General features: G+C 41.0%; 1 protein-coding gene across 3 annotated transcripts in view; it reads right to left on the bottom strand.

Moving 5' to 3' along the window:
- The window catches only part of pcnx2 (pecanex 2), a 32,233-nt gene extending 13,819 nt beyond the window's left edge, over window positions 1-18,414 (bottom strand). Inside the window, exons 1-27 of one of the 3 annotated variants that reach the window (XM_079362498.1) lie at window positions 17,922-18,414; window positions 16,389-16,591; window positions 15,444-15,561; window positions 15,307-15,346; window positions 13,879-14,055; window positions 13,529-13,797; window positions 13,242-13,436; window positions 12,280-12,759; window positions 12,011-12,188; window positions 11,058-11,211; window positions 10,799-10,941; window positions 10,015-10,093; window positions 9,622-9,757; window positions 8,755-8,897; window positions 8,420-8,573; window positions 8,092-8,124; window positions 7,503-7,674; window positions 7,217-7,327; window positions 6,553-6,644; window positions 6,167-6,276; window positions 5,612-5,720; window positions 5,078-5,170; window positions 4,384-4,534; window positions 3,701-3,842; window positions 3,399-3,576; window positions 2,309-2,417; window positions 2,040-2,169 (exon numbers count right to left, since the gene is read on the bottom strand). In XM_079362498.1, coding sequence (XP_079218624.1) covers window positions 2,040-2,169; window positions 2,309-2,417; window positions 3,399-3,576; window positions 3,701-3,842; window positions 4,384-4,534; window positions 5,078-5,170; window positions 5,612-5,720; window positions 6,167-6,276; window positions 6,553-6,644; window positions 7,217-7,327; window positions 7,503-7,674; window positions 8,092-8,124; window positions 8,420-8,573; window positions 8,755-8,897; window positions 9,622-9,757; window positions 10,015-10,093; window positions 10,799-10,941; window positions 11,058-11,211; window positions 12,011-12,188; window positions 12,280-12,759; window positions 13,242-13,436; window positions 13,529-13,797; window positions 13,879-14,055; window positions 15,307-15,346; window positions 15,444-15,561; window positions 16,389-16,591; window positions 17,922-18,074 — 4,052 coding nt within the window. In that variant the 5' untranslated portion in view covers window positions 18,075-18,414. Of the gene's footprint in view, window positions 1-2,039; window positions 2,170-2,308; window positions 2,418-3,398; window positions 3,577-3,700; window positions 3,843-4,383; window positions 4,535-5,077; window positions 5,171-5,611; window positions 5,721-6,166; window positions 6,277-6,552; window positions 6,645-7,216; window positions 7,328-7,502; window positions 7,675-8,091; window positions 8,125-8,419; window positions 8,574-8,754; window positions 8,898-9,621; window positions 9,758-10,014; window positions 10,094-10,798; window positions 10,942-11,057; window positions 11,212-12,010; window positions 12,189-12,279; window positions 12,760-13,241; window positions 13,437-13,528; window positions 14,056-15,306; window positions 15,347-15,443; window positions 15,562-16,388; window positions 16,592-17,921 lie in introns of all 3 variants that reach the window. The other 2 variants (XM_079362496.1, XM_079362497.1) reach the window with 2 other exon arrangements.
- Window positions 18,415-18,494: the final 80 nt, after the last annotated feature.

Below are 18,494 nucleotides of genomic sequence, written 5' to 3'. Positions count from 1 at the left end.
TTGTTTTCAATGTTAAATATTCACCAATGTTCGATGACATTCTACAAGAAATGACATCTAATTTTATTTTCTGGATTAGCTTTTAGTGTTTTCTTATCTTCTTTATTTTATTATATTTCTACTTATTAATTTTGTTTTATTATGTATTTCTTATTGAATGAGAAACACAAAGTGTTTGTTCACCTAGAATGGGGTACACAGCTAACACATTGACAATGCATCATATCAAAGTCCTTTTTGTTAAACTGGCAGCCCTGTAACATGCAGAAAATTCCTGATAAAGACAACTAATGCTTAGTGGACTCAATTACTATTAAAATGACTACAAGGTGACTTCTTCCACTCACACAGTTAAAAACATTTTAATTACCAGACTCTTCCGCGGTTTTCGTTGTTGTTGTATAATTTCATGTTGTCATGTTGTATTAATGTTAAGAGTGTCAGCCAGCACAGCTCCAGCCTAAAATGTCCAAGATCCAACTCCTGCAAAGTGATTTTAATGTTTCATTTCCAAAGCAGACCCCAGTGTCTAAATATAATCACAGGCGGCTTCACGTCGAATCACTGGAGTTTGCACAACAAAGCTGCGACTATTTTTGGAGCGCTCAGTGGGCTGAAGCACAAACAGTCCCTCACATCAATAAGTAAGAGGGAACAGGGGGGTAATGTTGTGTAAGGGTGAACGAGAGGAGGAGGTAGGGGCGGTTCGGGGGACGAAATATAAAAAACGATTATAGTACATTATAGATGTTACTGATAAAACTTATTCTGTTATATTTTTTAATGTTTTAAAATACTTATTAGTTTCTTAAAGTTGCTGGGTAATGTCGTTTTTAAGTTAAATAGGGAGATATGGTGGATTTGTTTGGGACTATTTTCAGTATTGGATTATTTCAAACTTTCATCTCTTTCATACAGCAGAATGTTCTTGTGCATGTTGTATGTGCAATTGACCCAGGGCTGGATTCATTTAGAAAAGATTAGAACCACTAAAAGCACCAAAATTGGAAGTAACTGGCTCCTGCTATCTGCTCTGTCTCAAGTTCTAACTCACAGAGCAGGTCCCAGTCCTAACGATGTCCTGATCTGTGCAGTTTGCTCTTGTTTGGACTCTGAATGTAAAGAGATGCTCCTCTGAGGGGGATCTGTACTCTCATGTGGAAGGGGCACAGCTTTGTCCACAAAAAGATAATTAGCTAGGATGGGAGGGGGAACTTTTTGAAATGTTTTGTGAGGCTAGCCTTGATTGTGATATGACTTTTTTTTTTTAAACTAAAAATGACAGCCCCAGACTTGTTTCACCCCTGGTTATTTAAGTAAATTCAAAGTAATATTTACAGACTTTATCTGCAAGTAAAATAATTCAAAGTCATATAGGAGACCAAATTGGGTTTTTTTATCACTTGAAAGTTTGCCAGTGACCTCTCTCTCACTGCACATGGCTATTACTGTAGCTCCATGGTGTTTTTGAGTCTCGTTTTGCAATTAAGCCCCTTTACATTGAGAGGAGCCAATTTGTCCCCAAATAACTGTTTAATGGCTCATTTCATTATAACAACTCCAGCACACAGAAATGCTGCAGTGCCGGAAGATGGGTATTTACAGTATCCCCCTGAATGTGTTTTGTGGAAAAAGAAGGGGCCTTTTTGACTCATTTGCACAGTTTTGGGGGGCCCAAAATATTGTTAATGTGACTGTCAGAGTGAACGTGCTCAAAAATGAACATAAAGTAAACATGAACTGTGCTTAACACATATAAATATAATGTAATCCAGTTATACTGTCTTGCTCACTGATCTATGTTCGTGAGATTTAGACAACATAGAAACTTTTTTCACAATGGATAAAGCTGTATCAGGAACACAAGCTTAACCTGCTTGTGCATTTCCAATGGATTGGTTGTTGATTTCACTTGGTAATGTGTCTTGACGAGCAGCCTTCTTTTGGACTTTCGATCTTGGAATTTAAATAGCGAGCGAATACTTCTCACACACGTTCACTCACTCCACTCTCACGGAGTCGTTTTGACGGGGTCTTACTTGTAGTTTCGCTCCCAGAACCTTATTGGCCGAGGATAGGAGGAAATGAAGATGGCGCTGCCCAGGAAGGGAGCGAGCGGTGTATAAAAGACAGTTGTGAGCAAAGTCTGGAGCAGCAGCATGGCTGAGTCTGAATGAACACACACCGGTCAAGGAAAGACAAGAAATCACTAATCTGATATTATGAAGACACAGAGCAGCACACACACACACACACACACACACACACACACACACACACACACACACAAGGTCTGAGCAAAGGATACGTGGCACAGCAAATGGCTGAGCAAAGGCATGGAAAGCGCTGCCCCAGGCGATCTGCCACGGAGCGATGTAAACCAGGATGAAATGAAGCTTCAGCAACAGCTCTCGCATCTGGACAGAACGAAAAGAAGTACAGTAAGTCCCAGATTTAGCACTACCTTTGACTCAAAGGAAAATAAAGTGATCTCTATGACGTTTTTTCAAATCAATATTAAGATCATAAAATCATCAACTGATATCATATAGAACGTATTCATTTTACAATATGTGCACAAACACATACACAAACGGGCAGACTCAGCTGAAATTGTTGCTTTTTTTTTGCTAACTAATCAGCCCTGAGTTATTCTTTAAGGATTTTGATGCCATTATTTTCAAGAACTTTGGAAAGAGAAGGAAACCAGAATAAGAGAGAGGCGAATAACATGCAGGAAAGGAACCACAGGTAGGGACTTGAACTTGGATCGCCTATTTTGAGGACCACACCCCATGGGTAGCTACCTAACACTCGGCATACCGCTGCTACCAACGCTGATTTTCAATTCAATAACAAATTATGTTTGGGACAGAAACATGGTTGGAGCTTCTTAGCCAAGTAGTTTGGTTAAATGTTATGAATTATCTCAGACCCTTTTAATCTGTTTATGCTAACCTCCAAACCCAAACTCCCCAAAAAGGCAAAAATCCTCCCCCAAGAAAAATCCATTTGTGAAAGGTTACAAACCCAGAAAATTCCTAAAATGCAGCAAAATCTGTCACACCTATTGTTGTAGTGCAGCCTTTCAATTAAAAAAACTAAACAAACAACCTTGTGGAAAACGTCGGGATGATGTCGCTCTTAGACATCACAATGACAGACTGGACATTTGAAGTAAGCTATTTTCAGAGGCTGAGTATAAAAACATTCAAATTGTCAGTCTTTTTGCTGAGTGGTTAAATTTAAACTATTCCATACTCTGAAAAACCTGTTTGGCTCTGTATTTAGTTGTGTTTCGAAATGTATCTTTGACAAAATCTTTACAACAATATTGTCCAATGCACATCATGTCAGCCAACCCTGTTCCCATGCAGGAACAAACAGTGGTCTCTCACCTTGTGGAAAGCTATAGACATGATAAAGAAGTCCAGCAGGAAGCTCTCCGAGGCGTGTGGACAGTCAAAGTGGAAAAAGACCAGCGTGAAGAGCAGGGTGAGGAACTGGAAGCTCGGATCACAAAACGAAGAACGCAAGAGTTTCAATCCAGCGACAGTTGTCAGGAGTACATCGCAGCTGGAGGCAGAACAGAATAGAGTTCAGTCAACACACACACTGACATAAAGCAAAGTGCTATGCACATCTTTACATTTTCACATCTGAATGAATACTGTGTTGGATGGTGCATGTGTCCACTCACTGAATTCCCAGCTTCTTGCGGTGACTAAGGGCAAATCCGTCATTAGTTAGTGCGCTTAGAATGATGGCGGGGTAGACCACATACTTCTCAAAGCACAGGAGCCCAACGTAAAGCCGCTCAAACCACATCAGCACAGCGTCCTCTGTGACAGATGCAAGAGCAGGGAAATAATTCAAGAGGATCAGAATCACAACTTACACTCATTTTTTTAATGAAACATAATTGATGCATCATAAACGTGATAATAAAACAGCCATTTAGAATGTGAAAGTCTCATCATATTTACACCTGCCAAAATCAACTAAATGTCTCATAATACATGAAAATGTTTTCTGGTATTTCCCCCGTTCATCAGTCAACATACAAACTCACTGAAGGAAACTCACTGGATCGTCAAATCAAATCCTCAAATGTAAATTTCTCCGCTCGCGAGATGAATAAAGGATTATCTTATCTGATCAGCATTACTCACTCTGTTGTTTTTAATATATGCAGATCAATAACGCATTGAGTTTGACGTTGTTTATATTCAGATCTGGATCCAGATAAACAAAAACTATTTACTACCCCTGTAATAAATTCAGAAAGCTGCATGGTCTTGTTCTTTTTTTAATCTATGCTCCCTGATCATTTTCCTGTCGGTCCATTGGTTTACATAATTAACTCTGAACAAACATGCTGACCTCTGGGTTCAAACTGGTGATACTCTTTGGTCTTGAGTACTGGATGGGAGATCCACAGCCAAGGGTGGTGCTTCCTCAGCTGGGGGATCAGGTAGTGGGTGACAACCCCCACTGTCCCAGCCAGAGCGTACAACACGATGGTCACAAAAGGCTAGAAATAGAAATCTTACATTATTCAAAGCTCCAGTGAGTATTTTTAGCTAGCTTTGAAGCAGACAGTAATTTATTATGAAGCCTCTATATGACCTACAAAAGCAAAGGAGATTGGCTATTTCTATAAGGCTGTTATTTCTTCAGTTCAATTCAAAAAAAACTTTTTTGTCCCCGGGGGGGATTCAAAGACGAACAGAGCTGTAAATGAACGAACGAATGAGTGCAGGTATACTAAAAGTTCACCAAAGATAAAGTGTCAACAAAAGAATAAAGTGTCAGTCTCCCTCTTGCATCTGGTCGGTGTCAGATGAAGCAATTTACATATTGTAATCTGGGAAGTTTTCCAAGGAAAAAAGATGGACATTGATCTGAACATTTGAAAGTAAAAGGACGGCAGGCGGATACTTCTTGTTTTCAATAGTACTACTTTACACAAGACATCCATGGTGTGATGGTTTTTCATCAGGGCACACCAAAAACAGCACAGATAAAATATCTTAGGCAGTGTAAAGCAAAAAAACAAAAGAGGAAGCAGTCTCACCTTGAGAGACAGAAACACGGTACTTGCAGTGATGGCGAAGGTCAGGATGTAGGCGACAGAGCACACAACAACATCCGACAGCAGGATCTCCTTCTGCAGGGGGGGGGGAGAGATGTGATCTTTAATAATCCACACCGAGCAAAAAAAACCTCAGCTGTTTGACTCATTTAGGTGTGATAATCTCTTTCTAATCGTTCTGAGTCTTACGCTTTTGGAGATCAAAGACAAAGCAGCTTGCAAAGAGCTTCATAATCTTCTATTAATAGTGCAAAAGGCAGTGAGAAGCTTGTTTTCCAGGACGCATAACTCCCTGTAATCCCAGACAACATTTTATTATCTCGTCTAGAAGTCGGACTGAGTCGTACTCTCATTTTGGAGGAATTCAGGCGCCTCAGGTGCACAGTAACGATTACCTGGCGATAATCACTGTTCCAATTAATGCACAGGTCAACTCAACACTTGAACTGTATAATCATGCTTTCACTGAGAAGATTCACAAGAAACATTATTGATGACTGAATCAGTTTAGGTCACCATCGAGCTCTGCAGTTTGTCAGGAAGTGGGTCTTTGATGTCTGTGTCTTCCTCCTCCTCTTCCTCGCTCTCCACCAAAGCGGGCATTATCTTGGACTTGATCAGAGACCTGTAAATAACAAACAGCTGCATGAGAGTAATTAAACAAAGACGTAACATTAACGTTCAATTCTTGAGAAGATCTTCGAGAATGAGCTCGATTGAGCTTTAAACACGCTGACGTGACATTTGCGTTACGTTAAGTTACGTTTATGAAGATCTATCATTTCACAGATTTCTTCTTGAGCAAAAAAGTTAGCACTTTTTTTTAGCTTAAGATGAAAACAATAAACATAAGCAGATTTGACATTCAAGTCAATTAATTGAACTCCACTTTCAAAGTTAATTCGGCTCTAGAGTTTTTGAATATTGATTTCTGTTCAATGTAATGTTTGACAATTCAGTTCATTTGTCTTATTACTATTCAACGTTACATTTTGTGTTATAGGTTTGTAAGTGTGCTGCTCGACCGAGCTGAATCTGTTTGGACAAACATAAAGATGCACAAACACTCACATGAGCACAGACGGGTCGCTGCTCTGTCGGCTGAGGTGGTAGGAGAAGACCACCAAAAGGCCGCAGAATCCAGAGAACAAAGCCGGCGTGTGCTGCTCATCCCACGGCTCCTGTAACAACACAGTCACACACAAACACGTAAAGCAAAGGTCTGCTGCTTTCAGATCGCCATGCTTCAAAAGCTTCCTTTTCCAGCTGCAATACTGGAGTTACTATAAAAAATGACTCGCAACTCATTGTGTTGTGCTGCAACTGTACTTTCAGCTGCGACTGTATGCTATTTATAACTGTTGCCTTCTATTCCAATAGCCAAGAGGATTACTGCGAACTCAGATTCCGGAGGACAGGAGACGAGAGGGAATATTTTGTTTATATTCAGTTTGTACCTTAAGAGCTCCGAAGCAGAAACCGTAGAGCAGAGACAGAGCGATCAGACTGCGGAGGATGCTGTAGACTGCAGAGACGAGACTCGTAGCAGCTGGAACACACAAATAACAGCAAAGGGACAAGACATGCAGTAGCATTAACAACAAAGAGAAACTCTGAAGTTAAGATTTAGCTTTAAAAAAAATAAATGTAATCAGGAGATTATTAGTTTTACTCAAAAGCCATAAAAAAAAGTGTTCACACCAAAATGAGTTCTAGTTTAATCATGAAAGTTGTCATTGTATGCCATAGCAAGGTCAGCTGTGGACATGTCATGTTTTTAGATTCCCTCTGTCGTTGGTGAAAGTGCTTACAGTGTGATTGTTCCATCATCTCGGTGTGAGTTGCACCTTAAATTACTGTGCATGAATGGGATTAGTTATTACTGACGTACACTCTACAATCAGTGTGGAAAGGGGTGTGAATGTGTAAGTGTGACCTGTGACCCCAAGAACACATTTCCATTTATGTAAACTCTGTAAATATATATTACAAAGCCACAGATGCATCTTGAAATTAATTATAAGATGGGGGTAACGAAAACAGAAAAAAACAATCGTCCATGTATTCTCAACACTTATTTTCAAATATTGCAAAAAAGGGATTAGAAACTCTTGCACCAACCTGTTCCTCCAAACAGGTGCATGTCAATCTGCTCCAGCAGGTAGATGGTGAAGGTGTTGATCTGAGGGAAAAGGCCCACCAGGAAGGTGATTGGGAAGCAGTAGGTAAAACCTGTTTTACATATCAGACAATAACAGGCATTCTTTCGTCATTATCGTTTCGAGATAGGAGTTCAATCAAATGATAAACAACAAGGAATGAAGCAGTTGCCATGTCACAGCTGATGCATGGCTGTCTAAAACAAGGCTCCACTGGGGAGCTGCTCGTTCCTCTCCTCGCTCCTTACCCACGAGCATGTTTCTTAAGAACTGCAGTGCATCATGGCAGACGATGGTGACCCCGTACAGGTTGGAGACAGGCAAGTCTTTCATCCTCAGCAGCTGCTCCAGCAGCCAGATCAGAGTGCAGAAGATGCAGAAGTAGGCAGCTCGGCTGTAAGCCACCAACTGGTTGTGACCCTACACACACACACACACACACACACACACACACACACACACACACACAGGGACAACAGCTGGAAATTAGCTACTTCGCTAAATCTGGTACAAAGCTTCTATTCTTTTTTTTTCGTACACTGTCCCTGACTCAAATAAACTAAGCAATCTCAAATGATAATTTTTCACAAGCTAGCATGTTACCTTTTTGAGTAATTTGTGAGGATAATCAAAATGAAATGGAACTGATTTCAAATATATCTTCATCTTATATCATCTTTGTACCTGACAGCATGCAACACCGAAGAAACCCCGATGACAAGCTGAAACCAATCAATAGGAGCATAGAAGTTTCTTCAAAATAGATAAATACACACAAAACACTAATATGAAGTTTATTTGCTCGTATTTTGATATGTCCCCATAGTGTTAACTTACATGTGTTGGTGAAGCTGCATCTGGTTGAACACTCTGGACAAAAGAAGAAAATATTGAATCACTGTTCCGAACTGAAGATGAAAAACATCTTCAAACGATTACTTGATTACTTGTGAGTTGAACCGAAAGGAAGTGAGCAGGAGCAAACACATCATTCATCCCCAAATACATTCAATAAAGCACAAAGTGTTTTTCCTTCGACTCTCACAACTTAGATTTTTCCACCACAGTGCTGTCTAACGTTTATGATTTTGGTATATTGCTCATTCCCATAATTAGACAGCTGAGGTCTGATACATTAAAAACCTTGGTCAGGAGTTTTTGTTACCTTCAGTAAGGAATACTGGCAGCTGGCGATGACCAGGCAGAACTGAAAGACCCAGAAGTCTTTGAAGCAGCCGTGGTTCAGAAGCACAAAACCCAGGAAAGACACCAGGAAGGCCATGAAGACAGCGACCAGATTCTCCAAAACATCCTGGTTTCTATATGACAACAGTACATAAAAAGAATATGACGAGTGTGAAACATAAAACTGTGGTTGTATTGATTATTCTTCCAAGGAAAATATCTCCACGTAGATCTCAGAGCTGATTGATATGTGTGATGTTGAATTTCTGAACTTGGATAAATGAATGGGCACAACAGTGTGAAATGTATATGTACCTGTCCAAAAGAGCAAGCAGGGTGAGGCGGTCATATAAAATGTTGATCCACTTCCCAGGAAACAGTTTCAGCTTGTAATAAATCTTCTTGGTCGGTTTCTCCTGAGTGGAAGTCTCTGACGAATCATCCAAAGAGTCCTCTTCCTGACACACGGATGCACACAAAAAGAAATCATTTACACCCACAAACAAGTAGAGTTTTCCCAGGTTGAATATTCAAAGTGGATCCTTACGAGTACACAAAACAACGTTGTTTCTACGAGCACAAACTGGTGCAGTAATGATTCAGCAGAGTCTCTGTGTCGTTTCTACTTCAAGACTAATCCGGGCTGCTGCTGTAATATCACCACTGGTCAGCATCCAGCTCTCATGCAGACTTTGCAGGTCTGAACATTTCAAACAGCAGCAATGACATTCACAGTTTATCAACAACACGTACACTGCAGAGCATCCTTGAGACCTTAGAGACACGATAAAAGCTTTTCTCTCCTCATGAAAAAACCCCAAAACAAAACAAAGGCAAAAACGATTATTGGAAGAATTTGAAACCGACAGTGTTTACAACCACATCTGCTGGCGAGCAGTTTTGTGTTCACAGCCTCTGTTGGCACATTGCTACATTTCTTGGCACGTTACCATACCAAACAAGAAACCACTAAAGTGGGTATCATCTCAAACGCAGACTCTGAAAAGCCTCCTGCAGCAAAAGTCACCTTATGTATTATCCCTGACAGCATACTCAGTCCAAATGCAATCCTTCATTAGAAGCAGACTTCTTTTTCCCCTCTTTCTTTAGCTTTAGAAAATCAGAGTTAGTTCGACCTCTTCGTAGGTTTAACTGGAAATAAAAATGAAGGCAGATACATACCTGAAAGATCTCGGGATGAGTCCTTCGTGGTCGCAGCCTGTGGGCAGGGATGATGCGTCGTTGGAAAGGGCAGTCAGCGTGACCACCTGCAAGGCCATCCTGACACTCGGAGTTTGAAGAAGTTGACAGCAGGTCACTGAAGGGAAACACACACTGTTTTATTTTTCTTGGTCAATCCTGATTTAAAAGGAAATGATGAAAGTTAAAGAGGAGAAGGGAAAAAAAGGGAAGTACGTTCAACTGAAAACAATCAATGAAGCAGAGAACGAGAGCATGCAGGTAGGTAGTGTAAGAAGAGCAACAGCAGGACATTTTAGAGACCATAACTTATTGCAGGTAAAGGAGTGGACGTTGACAGGATGAGAAGGTAGAATGAAGATTTCACAGCCCTACCACATGTTGCCAGTGATGAGCTCAGCTCCCAGTGGCAGATTCAGAGCTCTCTCTGCATACAGTTTACGAGGCCTGTCTCCTGTAAAAGAAAAAAACACACCAGCTGAGGAGCAGAAATGATATTTCCTCATTTCATGTTACAGACGTCTGGGACTATAATCTCTGAATCGTTGATCTGATGATGATGTTGAAGTCAATCCAAAACTAAGGCATGTACTCAACCTGAGTGCTAAGAAGTTCGAGCCAATAACAGAAACTTTGGCTAAATTTACATTTGTTCCAGATATCTCAATGTTATCAAATTGAAATAAATGCTAAATGCTACCAGGTTCCTAACTCTTTTACCAGCATATATTTGTTGCCTGTTACTCCATGCCACCCATCCACACTGTACAAAATATGGACATAGATTCAGTGAGGTCACCCATTGCTTTATGAAGGGGCATTACGAAGGGTCCAAACGTTTGAAATGCTGTATGCACCTACATTTCAATCAATTAGAAACTTGCAAAGAGGTGGAACTAGCACAACAAAACCTCTGCAACCAACTGTCAGTCAACTCTGCCAAGTTTGTAATTATGCAATGTATCCACATGCCTAAATATAAACAAAACAGCTGTAAAAATATCATTTCATTATGAGACCTGATTTTTAGAGCCAGTCTCAAATGGACAAACAAAGAAGTGCTTTTTTTTTTCTTTTGCACTTTTGCACCTTTATTTTTCATCACCAGATGTCTTTTAACATTTGAAACCAATAATGACGTTGAATATAAGCTGCTTACTGTGTACAGTGTGAAAGGTGTAGGCATCTTCTTTGTTGGTAGCCTCTGGTCTGCAGATGACTTGCAGCATGGAGCTCTCTGACTGGGAAGTTTGTGAGGGCAGAGAATCATAGTCTGGATCCTTCTCTCTGTCAGTCTGCGGACTGCAGACAGGAAACACAATCAACTGGAAATTCTGGACGTAAGTCCTGTAGAGGTGTGTGTTTGTGGGTGTAAGAGCGCATTTCATTTAAGCATGTAGGAAAATAGACAATCGTACCTGTCGGGGGAAACTATTGGGATTTGTGTAGGTGGAATGGCCTGTAGTGTGTCGGTAGGGAGACTGGTAGGCGGTTTTGGTCTCTCTGGTTTGCTGTCTGTGTTTTGCTCTCTTATCGTCTCGTCAGGTTTGGAAGTCGCACTCAGATTCTCTGCTTTGAAAATGTTTGGGGTCAAAATAACAGAAACAGTTGCTTTCATTGATGTTTGTATGTCAAGACAAATATCAATGACAATAAACAATGGCAATGAATACACAGAAAATCACACCAGCTTCATGAAAATGTTGTAGTTTGTTGTTTTAAGGCTTGCAGCAGGAACTCTTGCATAGTACAATATGACAGAGTCATATTGTCTAGTGAACTGATACGTTTATAATGGAACACATGGCAAGCTATACTTCACTGGCAAGTTGGTGGAGACCAAAAACATAGTGAAGACCAGAGAGATAATTGCACATAATCTGAAATGGCATCTCGGGTCACAACTCTAACAGAACGATTTTGTTGCTCGAGTTCAACCAAAGTGTATCTTAGTTATGCTTCCCCAAAGTGGTAAAGAAAACTCACTTAATCTAGGTTTAACAACATAAATCTCCATATTCACATCACGAGCAGCAACTACAGGCTGTACAGCTACATTAATACCATTTCACTGAAAAATTGAGTTATATTTGGTCCAACGTGCTTTCAGACTGGCAGGCTGGAAAAACCCTTGTAGTATGTTGATTAAAATATCTACATCAGTATTATATTAGCATTAAGCTTTAAATGACTATATTGCCAATCAAACAATATATCAAAAACAGTAGTACTAATGTACTACTGTTCGATATCGATGCTCATAAACTTGCATTGATATTTCAACGTGTGTATGCATATTGTTTAAAAGTCTTCATTAACTCTAAACCTTTTAACTATAGGAAATGGACAAACGCTTTTTTCTGAGATTCACCTTCCTCTGACGTGCCCTCTTCCTCTTTACATTCTGTCTCTTCCTGTTCCTGCATGCTGGTAGCGCCCCCTCTGGCACTGAGAGAGCCCAACAAGGACACAAACTCCAAGAAGTTGGACTCGTTGGGTATCTGGCCCTCCTTTGCTTCCAGATCCGACTTGGAACTTGTCATGGTGGTCTGAAAAGGACACAGATGTTTGTATTTATGCAAGGACCGATTGTGACACATTTAGGACACGCTTGCCAAAATCAAAACAGAGCCAGCATACTGTGTTTTGCGATCGGTCTGAAAGCAGCACGGCATCTTTCCCACTGTCCATGCTCAGCCCGCGTATGTGAGTCCTTCCCCCTGGACCGTAACGGCCGAAGGCAGGCGGCAGACGCAGGAAACCTTGTGAATCCACGTAAGGGTCCAGAGGATCTGTGTCATCGGGGTGGGAGTTGACATCGATACCTGATGAGCTGTTATCATTCGTTAGCTGTGGGCTTGGCGTGCTGTCATTTGTCAAGTGTAGACCAAGATGTTCCTGGTCTTGATCTTGACCCTCCATTGTTGTGAACTCAGAACTGGTTGTTTCTCGACACATGTGAAACTCTTCACTTTGGCTCTGCTGTTGTTTCAGGGTGGGGTCCTCCTCTGAGCCAGTCGCTTCTTCTTCTTCCCTGTCCTGCTCCTGCTTGTCGTCCTCGGGGGAGTCAAAGGTGATGACAGGGATCTTGATGTGACACTCCCCTGCATCCTTTTGCGCCTTGTTGAAAACACATAGATGGGTCACAAACAAATTGGACTTTCCGAATGAAACGGCACAACAGGAGCAGTCAGAGAGACATTAAAAGGGACATATTTGCTGATTTATTCTGCATGGCTGTACAGATACTGCATCTTGAATAACTTGTACACTTGCAATATACTGAAGACTAACCAAAGTTACAAAGGAGTTTGGACTGTCTAGTACTGGCCAGTTCAACAGTTCATCAAGTCAATGTTTGGTGTTCAGTGTTTCCATGCCACATAAGGGGTAGATTCCTAGTTGATTTACCTGTTTTAATAAAAACTTAAAAGGAATTCAGTGTTTTAGATGAAACTGTGGCAAATTATTACTGATAACATTATATAGCTCTAAGAAGACGTATGTGATACTGCGTGATAAATAAACCCCCTCCAGCTTTCTAATTGGATTACAAGCGGGACAAAAAGTTTTAAAAGAACTTCGTCCAGAGTGTTTCTTACCTGTGCATTTTCCAGAAGGCTCTGTTTAACGCTCTCTTCCAGCTTAGCAGCAGTCTGAGGGTCACAGCTCATAGTGATGATGATCTTGACTGTGTCGCTCTCATCCAGGTGAGCGCAAGCAGGCCCTGGGCTGGAGTTATCAACAAGAACCACTTCGATCTCATCAGAACAGTAAGTCTCCTCCACTGGCTCAGCCTGAGAAACAGCACGAGACGGAACAAAGAGAACAGTTTAACCTATCATTTACAAAGTAATACCAATACTAGTACTGTCTATGTGAGGCCAACCTCGACAGGAAGATCGGGGATGTTGATGAAATCGTCTTGGCAGTCCTGGGGAGTCTCCAGTGTATTATTGTTGGCATCTGAAAACTCTTTCTGCCCCTCGCTTTCCTCTTCACTCTCATCTCCACTTTCTTTGGAAGGAGGCAGACCTTCATCAGCTGTTTCCATATCTGTAGCCTCTTTATCCTCGTAGTCTTTCTCCTCTTCTATTATGTCCTTCCCTGAGTCCTTTGCTATTGTTCTGTCCTGCTCTGATTGCTCTTTAGCAGCCACTGTTAAGAGTGTCAGCATGTCAGTTCCTTCCTTCACGCTTCCAGTATCAATTGTTTCCATGTCCATTTTCACTGACCCACCCCCGGATCCAGGTCGCGTCTCTTCTCTTTCAGCTCGGGATGGGGGCCTCTGCTGGGCCTGCAGCAGGGGGGCGGCCTGGTCGGGATTAGGACTGGAGAGGTCATCTGGAGAAGGCTCTTGGCTTGGTTGCAGGCCTCCCTCTACAGGCTTCTCCTCTGCTGTGCCCTCACCCTGTCCTAGAAGCAATAAACATAGATACAAGTTATTGATTTAGGGTGCAGTACGAGTGAACTTCTGCAACCCGACAAAAACTGGCATGATGGAAATGCTGTTGTCTCTAATCCACACTATTGTTTACTGATGTATTTTGTAATAAACAGAGAAATGCAGTTCCATGAATAAAGTAACTTCTAATCAGCGACCACTAGTTTGCTGCTTGTTTGTGAATAACCACAACCATAATGTGTTTTGCAGAAAAAAAGAAAAATCAGCCTGAAGTTTCCGAGAAGTAATTGAGTGCATTAGGGATGAGGAACAAAGTTTGCTTCCCTCACAGAATTACTCAGAATTGTCAGAACAAAATACAAAACACTTTATATACAACCACATAAAGGCTCTTAAAAGGTTAAAAAAAAAAAATAGAGATTTATTGCAGATTACCTTCAGCTGCCTTCTTCCTACATCAAGTCTTCATGCCTTGAGTGTACTTATCACTTTATCATACTGTCCAACCAATTTTGAGCATTAAATTATTCACAGGGAAGTCATCAGCCTGATACAGTCTGCTTCACTTTCCAGCTAAACCCTTGTTGTGTGTGTGAATTGCTTAAAAAATGTCTCTACTCAAAGTTCCATTTCAGACAACCAAACCCTGACTAATTTCAAATGACTGTTCCTCTGTATGCAGAGAAAAGACTTCAATCATCGATACCTCATTTCTATAACTGTCCAAGCACTAATGATTCTGAGAATATTTTAATTTCAGAGAGTTTAGCTCAAGATCTGCTTTTAAATACTTACCTGACTGGTCTGTTTTGTAAAACACTCTCTAACTGTGCAGATCAAGACCAAGCCTCTACGAGCTAACGTTGCAAAGCTACCAATGCTCTATTGAAGCAGCACAGCTCAGTTTCGTTGGCAAACATAATTGCCAGTATACAACTATCTGAGAGGATTTGTTATCTGAGTAGCTTGAAAATTAATTCTCCACTTTACGTGACTTATGTATTGTGACTAATGCTCTGGATTATAGCAAACAATAATTGACTAACTTCTTCCAACATTTTTTCTAAATGTGCACATTTTTGTTTCATCTCTGCACTACAGGTGAATTTAGACTTTGAATTTAGTCTGCCCTATTATAGAAATCCAATATTAGTGGAAAAATCACACTTTTTTGCAATTCATTAGCCTTTCCATGGTTTCATGTTTTCTTGAATAGTTTCCGACCTGTATCTCAACACAACCCTAAAGGAAAACAGCATTACCTTCCGCAGACTTCACCGCCTCGTCTGACTTTGAACAGTCCTGTGGAAAGGAGAATTCAGAAACCAGATTAAAATTAGGACATCATGTAGGACAGCACAGTGTCTCTTAAGATGGCTATCCTTCAAATGTCACTTACCACCCCAATCAGTCCTGGGTCCGTTTCTGTCTGTTTCACTGTAACCTGTATTACAGGACTGGGACCCTTCCGAGCCAACATTGTCATGGCAACACTGTCGGGGACTGTACTGCTCTTCCTTTTTAGATAAGAGATAAAAGACGAAATAAAATGATGATGATAAACAAATGTTTACAGCCTAAATTACAGTACAGAAGTACTGTACAGTACTACAGAATTAATCGTTTCAAGCTGTTTTGAAACGTTGAGGAAGTAAAAAATATCTGTCTATACCTTTTTTTTTTTTAAACTATAAAGAAACTAAAAGATCATGGATTGATGTATTTTTTTTTCCTTGTCCAATTATTGATCAACTATGAGCCAAGCAGCTGACTGAAGATACCTGACCACCCCTCGTAAGCTTGCCTATGCATCAGGTCTTCACTGAGTCAAGTCTTTGACAGGAAGTTGAAAAAGAATGTTTCCCACTTGAATACACTCACTCACAAAAAAAAATCTAATCTCAAAGAAGTTAAGGAAGATAAAGATGCCATTAAGAGAATGTCATGTCAAGACACAAAAATACTGTGGCATTATTCTAAAAGACAGCCTTAATGTTCAACTAAATGTTAATGATTCTGTTGAATCTTTAGTTCTGGCTTTTCCTCAGATTTCCAATATTCACACTGTGGCCATCTGATGCCTGCCTGCTGATGCCACTGCCTGCTTCTGATGTCATGCTCAGGTTGCGACATTCAAATGTTATTAAAGTTGCACAAATGGCTTCAAGGTTTGCATGTAGTTTTTACATGATTAAGTGGTTAATCATGGAATGAGTTTACTACTGATACTGTCCTATTTTGTTTGTTTTCCTAGCATAATGTTAGCATAGAGTTGTTGTTTTTTTTAAATGAACCAAACTGACTTTAAAATCAAAAATCACAAGTGAATATGAGGGTGCTATACCTCATACTGGCGGGGAGGCAGGAGTCTGAGGCATTGCTTTTCTTCTCTGGAGCCTTGCTGAGGTCGGACAGGCTGCTGCGGACCACCGCCTCACCCTCATCGAACATCATGTGCAGCCGATAGTTGGCCATCTTGATTAGGATGAAGAAGAGAGTGATGGAGGTACAGTAGATGCTTAAAGCCATGGTGGTAGGGGGCAGAGCCTGTTGGGAGGGAGAGAAGAGCTTTAGCTTTTCAAATCAACATCTTCAGAGACTTTTCTATGGATAAAGAGACTTGGTGAATTACAAGTTCAGTGAACCATGTGATGTAATAACATTTGCTAGTGGATTAATGAGCTTTATTGATCCCCAGGGGAGCGAAAAGAACAGGAAGATTTGAGACAGAATATCTGCATCATGTTTTTACGTGAGTCATGAGAGTTCTTGCTGAATTGAACATTGTGGACATTTATTATGTCCGACGGTAAAACTGTACAAACAAAATATATGCTCCAGTGTAATTAACACTTTTATCAAAGTGCTTCCTCGACTTTCTTTCTTCATTGCTTGCGACCTTCAGCTAATAAACCTGAAATTTGAAACATCTCTTTCCCTGAGAGATTATGTTGTTTTTGCATGGGAAGCAGTGAGTGTTTCCAAACAGACTGTGAAAAATATTGGCAACGACATAGCTTTAGTTGCAAACGTTTGAGCTGTCACTCTCCCGTTAAGTGTTTTTACTTTGCCAAAGTAACTGTCCTTAGTAGATGGCTATTTTGAGATAGGTTATCTGTACACACATTTTAGATACACATTTTCAAAAGGAGGTGGATTCTATTACAATTGTTTAAATTAAATCCAGATAAACTCAAATTAACATAAATGTTATTGAGAGTGTGAAAATCATTATTCCAGTCATTTATTTACATACTAGCTAAAAAAAAAAAAGTTGTTATTGCATTGTAAGCTATGGGTGTTATAACTATTTCTCTACTACTGCTGTTTGAAGCTGTTGTTGCTAGACCAAAGGCAAACATATTGTCATCATTTATACTTCATCACAGCTAAGGTCAAGTTGGTTGACCTAAACTAGCAACTCTTCACTAGTGATTCCTCCTCAGCTCCTCCTCCTTCTTATCTACAGCAACTGTACAAGGTAAACAGTTGGTGAAAAATACCATATGAACTGCCGGGGTATTATAATTGGGAGTAGAAAAGCTTTCTATGCCATATTTCAAAGGCCACGACATGAACATAGTATTGAACCTCACGTTCACACCTCCTGTCTCTTCCAATGGCACTTCCAGGAGCAGCCATGCGTTTCCTCACCGCATGCAAGGAAAAACACTGCGACAGTGATGCATGCTTTCTCCAGCTTAGTATTTCCTTCAATAGCAACCAGACAATGAAGGGCATTACATTATTTCATGCCGACAGCCCGTTTATCCAAGAATGGATTTAGAAGGGCGCATGACAATAAAACGTAGGCGACCTATTGGCACCTCATACTCCCTTCGCGGCCTTGAACGTCATGTTCCCTATAAAGACTTACCAGATGGAGAGACAGAGGCAACATCAGGAGAAATATCCACAGATAGAGATGGCATGAGTTGTTGAATTTGTTCTGCTCCGGGTCGTGGTACCAACCCCCGGTCAGAGATGCCCAGACTCCCTGACGCAGGGTCTGCACAACCTGAGAAACCATCTCTGCTCCTCTGTCCTCCTCCTCCTCTCCCTCCTCCTCTCCGCTCAGGTTGGACGGACGGATGGTGCCGCTGCTGCTAGGCTACAATGAAATGATCTGATTTAATGCATGCTACTGTCGCTACGCCTCCATGTTGGAGCGATACAGCACGTCTCCCGAGCCTTCTCTCTCATGCCGTATCGGTCTTTCTCGGTAAATTCCTCTCGGCTGTCTTTTCCCATCCAAACGTTGATTCCTCCATTGCTGCTGCCGCGGTCCTCATCTTGTCCTGTTCGCCTCTCTCCTTCTCCCTTTCCACCTCTCCTCTAGCTGCCTGTACAGATGCGCCGCTCCGCCCGCTCGCCCTCCCTTTCCACTCCTCCTCCTCTCTGCCCATGCAATCCTCACTCAGCTGTTATATGATTGCCACCTTCACTTAAC

The sequence above is a fragment of the Symphodus melops genome, assembly GCF_947650265.1.
Source record: "Symphodus melops genome assembly, chromosome: 15".
Taxonomy (NCBI): domain Eukaryota; kingdom Metazoa; phylum Chordata; class Actinopteri; order Labriformes; family Labridae; genus Symphodus; species Symphodus melops.
This window is presented reverse-complemented; position numbering and strand designations above follow the sequence as displayed.